The sequence below is a fragment of the Odontesthes bonariensis genome, chromosome 20 (genome assembly GCF_027942865.1).
Source record: "Odontesthes bonariensis isolate fOdoBon6 chromosome 20, fOdoBon6.hap1, whole genome shotgun sequence".
Taxonomy (NCBI): Eukaryota; Metazoa; Chordata; class Actinopteri; order Atheriniformes; family Atherinopsidae; genus Odontesthes; species Odontesthes bonariensis.
In genome coordinates this window covers 28495493-28506374 of record NC_134525.1, presented here as the reverse complement: position 1 = coordinate 28506374, position 10882 = coordinate 28495493, and the positions used below count along the sequence as shown (strand labels likewise).

Here is a 10882-nt window from a genome sequence, read left to right as displayed (position 1 = left end):
CCCTAGAAATAACTAGAATTCAGTTTAGACTGGTTTAGTTTAGATTTAGTGCCTCCAGGCAGGGTTTGAGCATGTTTGGAAATCATCTGGCAACCCTGCAAAATCCTAGCCTGACTACGTCATACTCACGATTCTAGTCAGAATGTGAGTCTGATACCGCTCAATAGAGATTTGAGTATGGGGCGTGTTTCAACCGAACCAGGAGAAAAAATGCCTCTTCGCTCAATTGAATAGACCTACAACCAATCAGAGCAACGTAGTATGTGACGTAGATTAAGCAACACACACTTGTTGTAGGAAGGACGGCAAAAACATCTTTTCTATCGATAAAAGCCTTTATCGCATTCCTCTGTTCGTCTTTCAAAATGAATGCAATGTGGAGATCCTGTAGAACAGACTCGATGGCAGAATCTACACACCCTAGCTCTCCAGCGGCAGCCATGTTCAGCTCTTTAGTGACGTAGTCGATAATATCCCTGTTGATCATCTGTCCGTCATCGTATAAAGCCCGCCCTGGCAATCTGATTGGTCCGACCAATTCTTGGTCGGGCATAATAATTTCCCAACTGAGCAGAGCCAGACCGAACTTCCCGACCAAAACTTTTATGGGCGGGGCTAAGTTCGGCTGGCACCCAGGCTAGCAAAATCCGCGCTGCGCAGGTGAATTCAGCTCAAATCTGCACGCAGCACTGTCAAGTTCAACCACCTAGCCAAAGTTTGTCTCACACACGTTGCTGCAGCAGGACGTTGCTAACTTTCCAGTTAGCAACAAGCACAGCAGCAGAACCAACACATGCAGAATAATACATAAATATTAAACCTAGCAACGACCCAACTTCAAACAGCTGTATGGCTTACCAAAAGCCCACTAGCAAACTAGCAACTAGCCTACATTATGTAGTGCCCATGAGACGCAATCAAGAAATGTCAATCAGCAAAGTGAACCCAATGACGCATACAGAATCAAGCTGTAAATTATCAGACTACAACTGCCAAATTCAACATAGCTTGTAATGTCCGCTGTAAACAGTGTGCGCTTTTCTTGAGATTGAAAAGTGCTATCAGACAGCCCCGTGGTGCTAGTAGTCATGGTATACTGCTAGCTGCTACATGAAATGGCTTCAAACACAGTCAAAATTATGATTAATCCTATATTTGTCACGGCGGACATATGGTAAGGAATCCCATTTTTCCTACCTCTTTGTGGGCATGCTATCCTTTTTGCCTCCTTGCTAGACACAGCTATCCTTGCTGCTTGGTGGAGTCACACTGTCCATTTGCCTTCTTCTAACTTAGTTAAATGATATTATTCCAATTGTGCTTTAAACACATGAGAAGCCTTGTACTTTATTTTCTGACATCAAGTATGTTGGTTGGTGTATTCTGGATTAGAGCAGTCCGCCTCTGTCTTTGAACTGAGATTACTTGTGCATGTTGACTCGATGGAAATCTTCTGAGGTAGTCCTAGGCTAAATTTTTTCTCATGGGAGAAAGGGAAGGGCGGTCACCTGTCTTGAGTGTTTGTAAGTTCAGTGCTTTAAAGTTGAAATAATATTAGTCTGATTTGTTAGTTTCATTTAACAAATCACGGGAAACCCCCACCTTGACACCTTAAATCCACGCGCTCGCATCTCAAACATCTTTTTAACGGGCAACAAAACCCTGCATCTCAGTGCTGCCGATGTTTTGGACTATGCGCGAGCTGCCTGCGAACTTGCGAAACGCCCGCTGGTGGTACAGTCCATTGAAGGGGTGTTCCAAAACGCATTTTATTTGGTTATTCATAGTACACATTGAAAAATACTAAGTAACAAGACATTTTCAACACCTGATTTTAATAATAGATCAATTTTTTCAGTACCCCCCAAAAGTGTAATTTAGTCCCATTTGGGGGGTATCAAGTCTCAATCGGGGGGGTCAGACCCCCCCGGTACCCCCCGTAATTCGAACACTGCTTTCAGGTCCCTCCCCCAACCTCTAACAAGCTCCGAATCGCCCCCCAAACCCCTCCCGCTCTGTGGACGAGGTTGTGCACGTGAGTTCACACCAGTGTGAGCGCACACAAGCTGCGGGCAGACTCACGCTCAGCAGCGTGTGCACAAGCTGTGATTGACAGGTAGGATTCCTCCACCCTAACTTGATTGGTTAAAAACAGCCGGGCGCGCTCGATTTTTGCAAGCATGATTACAGGCTTCAGAGGGAGCTACAGAATTCGTTATTTTTCCTAAACAGCCTATTTAATATTCTACTTCCAGAATCCCATGACAGTTCAAGCTAATATGACTAAAAAAAAGTTGCCGACCGCAGCTTTAACTCAGAAGAGTTGAATTTCCCCACAGGACTTAAAGGTAGCGTGGACCAGACAGTGGAGGAGAGGAGGGGGCTGTGCAGCATCAAGCAAGATGGGGAGCGAAGTAAAACGAGTGCTTTGAATGCTTCTCTGCATTGACACCGTTATCCTGTGTGTCTCCATGACAGGTAAATAACACTGTCGCTCTACACAGTGCTGTACACCGTGGACGCCCTTTACTCTCCGGTTCACGGTAAATATGCAGCCTACTGCATATTGCGTGCTTTGCGGATCCTTCTCTTTGCAGCGGCGGCCATGCTTTAGCGCCACAGGTGCACACATTTGGGCTCGACATACATCGTGTCCTTCGGAGGATCACTGCGTCTGTAAACAGATGCTTAACGGAGGATGACGCTTGTCTTTGTGAACGGATCCCGGGACAGAACAAAATGGGTATTTGCAGCGGGACACCGGGAAAATACCGTGTTTGACGTGTGTGAGCTTTCTTATGTAAAACAGGACAAACAGTCTCAGACAGAAACATTTCAGATGTCTGGGTTTCAGGTGGAGGAGTACACATAGTAGATAAATGGCTAAACAATATGGTGAAAGAAAACAATTTGAAGTGAATCACATTGAAATAATTTATAAGAATATTTCCATTTCTCATTTATTTTACATTCTTATTATTTTGTGGAACTCCTATTATTCAGTGCTGATGAGCATATCTGGGGTGGCATAGAGGACAATATTTTTTCCACAGCAAATTTTTAAGGAGGGCTGCACGGTGATTTTATTAACACTGTCGTCTCAAAAGCAAGGCAGTTCCTGGTTCAAATCTTGACTGGGGCCTTTCTGTGTGGAGTTTGTCTTTTTTCCCTGCTTATGCGTGGGTTCTCTCCTGGTACTCCAGCTTCCTCCCACCGTCCAGGAACATCCATATCAGGTTAATTGGTGACTCTAAATGGACCCTAGAAGTGAGTGTGAGCGTTGTTTATCTCTGTGTGTCCTTGTGATGGACTGCTGACCTGTCCAGGGTGTACCCTGCCTCCCACCTAATTTCAGCTGGGATAGGCTCCAGCCATCCCTGACCTTGAATTGGATTAAGTGGGTTTAAAAAATGTATGGACATTTTTAAGGAAGAACGTGGTCGTGGCGGAAGTAGTGAGGAGGATGAAGAAAGTGAAGCGAATGCGAAATTGCTATGAACTGAAAGAGTGTAGAACTACAGAATAAACTAATACAAGGCTTAGTTATCCAATTTGATTTGTGGGTGTGTTCCAAAATCACAAAGAAATATATGTCCACTGCAAGTTAACAAGAAAACACTGCCCAGGAAAACTAAGGGAATATTAAACTAAAATGATTTTAAGAAATTAAAAAAAAAAAAAACATATAAAGAACAAGAATATCCACTTGATTTGACCTTATGATGCTTCATTTTGGATTCATCACAGTCTGATGATTATATGGTTAATTGATTTCTTTGTGATGGATCTAAAGATTTTTTTTAAAAGTTATCCTTCTTTTCCTGTCTTTTACCTCCCTTAGCCCCACTGAAATATTTCTAAGCAGCAAACCAGAAGCGGAAGTAAACAGAAAGGAAGGATGGACTCTATCTCTATGATGGGATGTAGCAGAAGTCCTCTGTTTCTCACAGCTTCCTCCTCCCACCATCTCCATCACTCTCAGGCCTGTATGCTGCCCAATGGAGTGAGGAACAGAGCTACAGATTCAGGAACCTTCTGTCTTATGCCTGCTCAACCCACAGTGGCCATCCTGGGCTCAGGTGACTTCTCTAAGTGCCTGACTACTCGTTTGCTACGTTGTGGCTTCAGTGTGGTGGTGGGCAGCCGACATCCCAAGATGGCAGCCCAGTCATTTCCTCATGTGGTGGATGTGACACACTATGAAGATGCTGTAGGGAAGGCTAGCATTGTGTTCCTGGCAATACGACGTGAGCACTACTCTGTTTTGTGGGACCTCAAGCATCTAATGGAAGGTACATAATACACATACATAATAGCAGTTTTTTTTTTTATTGCAGTGACATTTAAAGCTGCCGTCGGCAGGTTTTCAAAATTCCGAGTCTAAAGTCGGAAAATTCGAACTGATACAACTTTCAGGTCCCTCCCCCAACCTCTAACAAGCTCCGAATCGCCCCCCAAACCCCTCCCCCTCTGTGGAAGAGGTTGTGCACGTGAGTTCACACCAGTGTGAGCGCACACAAGCTGGGGCAGACTCACGCTCAGCAGCGTGTGCACAAGCTGTGATTGACAGGTAGGAGTCCTCCACCTTAACTTGATTGGTTAAAAACAGCCGGGAGCGCTCGGTTTTTGCAAGCATGATTACAGGCTTCAGAGGGAGCTACAGATTTCGTTATTTTTCCTAAACAGCCTATTTAATATTCTACTTCCAGAATCCCATGACAGTTCAAGCTAATATGACTAAAAAATAGTTGCCGACCGCAGCTTTAAGCTCCTTTTCTATTGGTTAAAAACCCACTGGTTTTTAGTTACAGTGGGAAAGTGTTGAATCGGCATTCAGTCTGATGTCAAATGGCTGTAGTGGTCATAAATATTTTTCGACTCCAGCTCTGATTGCCGTTAATGGGAAAACACCAACCAAATGCATACATTATTTTGTTAGGGGGATCCGGGACTCTGTCCTGCAAGGTTGTCCACAGCTCACTTTTTCTTTTACTAACACACGTTTAACAATCTTGATCACAGACATAGTCTTCAACCCATCTGACTCCTGACTGACTGTTTCCACCTTGAGTCAGCTGATTTCCAAGCATACCTGTGTTTCCTTGCTAACACTGTTTTTTCTAATTTTTAAGAGTTTAGCAGATTACAATTTCTATATTATACCAAAATAATAGCAACTTTCACAAAGTAGGGAAAATTTACAAACACTAAATTATTAAAGTAACAAAGTATAAATTACATAAAACGGCATAAATTTGATTATTTTTTCATCCCGACTAATAGCAGACAGATGGGATAATTAATACTTTAGCATTTAAAATCTTACTAAAATCATATATGTTCTCACAAAAAATATTGCAGTAAGATTTATTTGGTTTATTTCAGCAGAATCTGCTTGACACCAGATCAACCCATAGTTTTTGGTCCTGATTGGCATGTGATCGAACTTTCACGCCAGCCTAAATTTACCGTACAAAAATAAAAGATTCGCTGTGGAAATATAAACCCCTTTTGGTGGTATTTACCATCTGTATGTCAGATGAATGTCATCCACAGCAATAAACAACATTTTAGATTTTAGAATTCTGCATATTTTTGTTTTTAAGTAGCCATGCCCATGGAGAACTGAAAACAAGCAGGCATTTTCTTTTAAAAATATCCCCATTACTGTGTTTTGTCTGAACTAAAAAGCCTTTCATGTTACAATGCTAGATTCATCAGTCTGCTCTAAATAGTGGGGTGATTCTAAAAGTCTTGAACCTTGAAAATATTTACAGACTGTAGCATCTCACATTGAGGTCCTAAAGAACTGACAGCAACAACTTGCAGATAAAAAGCAGGAAGATTGATTTTTCTTTTCTTTTCTTTTTTCTTTTGCTGGTCAGCATCGTACTCCTGCTGTGTAGAGCTGACTCCTGCAATCCAGTCCAAAATTAAACTAGCAGGATTGGATTGACTACATTTAAATGTACAAAATTGTCATTAACTACGTTTAAATGTATATTTAAACGTAGTTAATGACAATTTTGCTATAGATGCTACACAAAGTCACAACATAATTTCTTTATCAACATCAAAGTAAAACTTAAGAGTGGTTCCACACCATTAGCATGCCAGAAAATGACAGAATTGCTCTAAATAGTTTACACATCATTTAAACTGCTTACCTGCTGACAGTTAAGTGGACACAGAAAGAAGAGGATGAAATGTAGCAAAAGGCCACAGGCTAGGTTCTGAACCTTGATCAGCTGCATTGAAAATTGGACAAAGGTGTGCAGAGCATTGACTAAGTATAGCAAAAGCATAACAAATCTGAACACTCACCCAATGAGATGTTGTGATGAATCACAATGCTATTACTGCTATCGCAAGCCATTATATTACAGACTTTTCCCACGACAACTTTTCCACACCTCTACAAAGTAAAAGGTAATTACAACATCTATTGCCACTTGTGTGGTTTAGGGTGACGGTATTGGTAACACAGTACTCTACATACAGTAGAGCCATGATAATGGATAGAGAAGACAGTATTTTCCCCGCAGATGTGTGCAACACTTCAATATCTGAATAAAGACCAAGTCAAACAACAAATATCAAAAGTGTTATTTATATCTACATAAAAATACATAAAAGATACTCTCTGATTCCATGATGTTTTTCTTTTTTTTTTCAAAAAATATTTATTTGAAGACGCCTAAAGATGCCTGCTGTATTTATGGAAATGGCTTATTTTAAAATTAGAATGAAAAGTGAACGTCAGTGTTAAACCAAAACATTCATCCATCCATTTCCCATACCCGTTTAATCCAATTCAAGGTCGTGGGAGGGCTGGGTCCTATCCCAGGGTAGAGAGTCAAGGTAGACCCTGGACAGGTCACCAGTCCATCACAGGGCCACACAGAGACTAACGAGACAAACAACCATGCACGCTCACACTCACTCCTACGGTCAATTTAGAGACACAAATTAATCTAACATACATGCTTTTGGATGATGGGAAGAAACTGGAGTACCCGGAGAGAACCCACGCATACATGGGGAGAAATTGCAAACTCCACACAGAGAGGCCCCAGCCGGGATACCAGCCAGAAATCCTCTTGCTGTGAGGCGACGGTGCTAAACACCACACCACCGTGCAGCCCTGAACCAAAACATATTGTTTAAAAATGTATCATTCCTGAATCGTATTGTATGGTGTGTATCTTGATACACATCAGGTAACACCCCTGTAAATTAGCATATTTCATTCAGAATGTCATGCTCATCACACTTTGAGGTCCAACACAGCCTGTAAGATGCAGCATAATGCCATCTTTTCATGTCGTATTAGCTTACAGGCTTGTCCCCTGGGAGGTTGTGGGGCAGTTTCTGGATGTAACTCTAGTTCTGTGAGTATGTTGTAGCCTTCAGGTCACATGGGATCAACATGCTCCCACTACTGAATTCAAATGTTCAAGTTCACGTTCCTCTCAAAGTTGTCAAGTCCTACATTTAGTTTCAAATTGTTCAAATCCATGACACCTCTCAGTACTTGCCTTATTTTAACATAAGGTGTTCCTCTTAGGAACAATGAAAAACATACCTTCGAGAGACTTTGTTAGACCATTCAAAGTTGAAGCTCACTGCAACATATCTGATTACACCTGTGATTACTGACACACAAGCTGTGATCATTTCAACAACATTTTCCAATGAGTGTAAATGCATGAACATTGTTAGGAAATTACATGTAAACACTAGATCGTTCTTATTTTCGAACACATGAGCTATATTTTGCTGCATGTTAGCATCGAGGCTCTGCATATAAAAGAATTGCTAAAGAAATGTTTAATCATGAAAATAACATAAAAGGAAGCATTTGCTTTTTGGTTCTACAGGGAAGGTGCTGGTGGATGTGAGTAACAACAGGAGGGTTAACCAGTATCCAGAGTCTAATGCTGAATATCTGGCTTCACTGCTGCCAGAGTCTCTTGTGGTCAAAGGCTTCAACGTCATCTCAGCCTGGGCCATGCAGCAGAGCTACCCCATAGACGCCAGTACACAGGTACAATAGAATATATTCTATTCGTTCAATGAAACAGGTAAATTAAAACAAGTTCTGACATTTTTGGGATTGGAAATCGTTTTATCCACGTAACGCTATGTTAACAAAGTGTAAACCTTAAGTCAGGTGATAATAGATATATACACAGGGTGACAGATTATGAAATAAAACTGTACCCTCAAACCTTACAGTGAAGGTTAACTAGTGGTTCTCTCATGTACTTTCTCATGTTTGCTTGTGTATCTTTGGTTTGTGTGCGACAAGATGAAATCATTAAAAGTGTGTAAGATCTATCAGTCAGTCAACTGTCAATCAGTCAACACAGCTCATTTTTTAAGTTTTCATCCATTGCAAAAGACAAGTACATTTGATTTTTTTTTTTTCAAGAGACTTCAATAGAACAAAAATGTTTGCCTCATTTCACACTGCTTTGAGGCCAATAACTGTATGTTAAAAAAGTACCATCATATGAAATAGAACTTTGCCTTTTTTTCCAATCTCTGTGGGTAGCATGGAAAGAAATTAATTCAGAAGAATTAAAACATGACTTTTAAAGGCATTACTTCTTTTCCAGTAATACTACAAATTAAACCCTAAACTGCATGCTGTTAAACAACATTTGATACAACATTTTAAAGCTGTGGATTAAACTACATTTTTTAGTTTAAAGTATTCTAGTGGGCATTTGTGAAAACATGGCAGGGTATAAAACGCATTCAGAATAGACAACAATTTCAGAAATGTGTGTATTTTCATAATAATGAATAATCCAGAGCAACAATGACCTATTAATAATTGTTTTTGGACAACAATTTATGTCTACTGGAGATATATTCTGCCCAAACTGCTCCCTATATACTTATCCCCCCTGTAACTAGACTTTTTCTCTGTGATCCTGCCTCTCCATAGGTGTTTGTCTGCAGTGACTCAGTAGAGGCTCGACAGGAGATAATGGAATTAGCCCGTCAGCTCAGCTTCCAGCCTGTGGATATGGGCACCTTGTCATCTTCCCGTGAGATTGAGAACATCCCAATACAGTTATTTCCTGGTTGGAAGGGCCCTGTCCTTGGTGCTGTGGCCCTGTCCATCTTCTTTTTTGCTTATTCTTTTTTAAGAGATATAATCCACCCATATGTAAAATACAGACAAAGTGACTTCTACAAGATCCCCATAGAGATAGTGAATCGGACACTGCCCACTGTTGCCATCACTCTCTTGGCCCTGGTGTACCTAGCTGGCCAGCTGGCAGCTGCCCACCAGCTCTACTATGGTACCAAGTACAAACATTTCCCGCTCTGGCTGGAAGGCTGGCTACAGAGCAGAAAACAGCTAGGCCTTATCAGCTTTTTCCTGGCTGCTATTCATGTTCTCTACAGCCTCTGTCTTCCTCTTAGGAGGTCAGAGAGGTATCTACTGCTCAACACCGCCTACCAGCAGGTCAGTAGGGCTAATATGACAAATTTTTCCAACAGAGGTAAAAAAAAAAAAAAAAAAGTTTGGTAAGGCAAGGAAGATACCATGAAAAAAACATATTTACTATAGTGCCCCCTAGTGGTAAACCTGAATCAACATCAGTAGTTGTTTTTTGTGGCATCTATACACTTCTGCCAGAAATTGTTGGATCAGGATAAAGCATGTTGGTGTCACAATTAATGAGTTTTTTTGTGTTTCTAGCTGTTTTTCATTTTTCCCCACAAAAACTGAATGATTTATAGAAAAATTACCATTATAAATCCCAGCTATCATTGCGGAAGAGGCAGTGTACACCCCTGGACATGTTGCCATTCCATCACAGGCCCACACAAAGACAATCATTCATGCTCACACTCACTCCTAGCAACAATTTAGAGTCACCAATTAAGCTAACATGCATGTTATTGGACAGTGGGAGGAAGCTGGAGTACCCACAGATAACCCACCAATACACAGGGGGAACATGCAAACTCCACACAGAGAGGCCCCAGCCGGGAATTGAACCTGGAACCCTCTTGCTGTGAGGTGATGGTGCTAACTACCACACCACTGTGCAGCCTCCATTATAAATATTGTCACTAAAAATCATAGTTCATATATCCTAAACATAAGTGAATTGTACTATAATTTAATTAAAATCAAAGGTCTTGCTTGGAAATGTTATCTGTTTTAGGAACAATTATCACCAGTAATCAGCAGTTGGTGACCACCACTGTTTGGCTTGTCATTCTCTTAAAGATTTATTTAGCTATTATTGAGCTGTTGACAGTAAATAATGGGTTAAAAAAAAAAGATCTGTATTGCAAGCTGCAAAGACCATGCAATGAAATCAATGACGACATACAGTCATCAGGAAGTTCCTGCAGTAGTTTAATGCCAAGTCTATGACTACTTAAGAGACACTGATACTTATATAGACAATCAAGTCAGAACATTTGTAGATTAATGTAGGCTTGATACTGACAAATGTTCAATACTAACTTATGCTAGCACCCATCTCACACCCTTAAAGGCTCTAGCATGGTTGCTGCGTCCGCTCGCGCGAGCGGTGTTGATAACGTCACGAGTTCGTGCCCGCCATAGGACCCTATATAGTGGCGCAAGTCGTTGCGCGAGTAGTTGCAATTTTCTCCGTCACAGAGGTGGCGCTGCTACGTGAAGGTTACCTCTACTCTACAACCACGAAAGTGGAGAAGAAAACAATGCCGCTGTCAAGAGCAGGAATACTGTAATTAATGATACTGCTGCAGTTTTCGGATCATTTTAATTTTTTAATTCAGTTAAAAGAGGTGAAGGTTTGAAGCCCCCGGCATCAACAGAGTCTCTGCCCTCTTCTTTGCCTTCACGTATCTGTCCCGTAGC

General features: G+C 41.2%; 1 protein-coding gene across 4 annotated transcripts in view; it reads left to right on the top strand.

Annotated features, from left to right (window-relative positions):
• The first annotated feature begins 2371 nt into the window (after positions 1 to 2371).
• steap2 (STEAP family member 2, metalloreductase) overlaps positions 2372 to 10882 on the top strand; it is a 33181-nt gene continuing 24670 nt past the window's right edge. For 3 of the 4 annotated variants that reach the window (XM_075452576.1, XM_075452574.1, XM_075452577.1), the window contains exons 1-4: positions 2372 to 2478; positions 3842 to 4292; positions 7881 to 8047; positions 8957 to 9484. In XM_075452576.1, coding sequence (XP_075308691.1) covers positions 3899 to 4292; positions 7881 to 8047; positions 8957 to 9484 — 1089 coding nt within the window. In that variant the 5' untranslated portion in view covers positions 2372 to 2478; positions 3842 to 3898. Of the gene's footprint in view, positions 2479 to 2633; positions 2744 to 3841; positions 4293 to 7880; positions 8048 to 8956; positions 9485 to 10882 lie in introns of those variants that run through there. The other variant, XM_075452575.1, reaches the window with a different exon arrangement.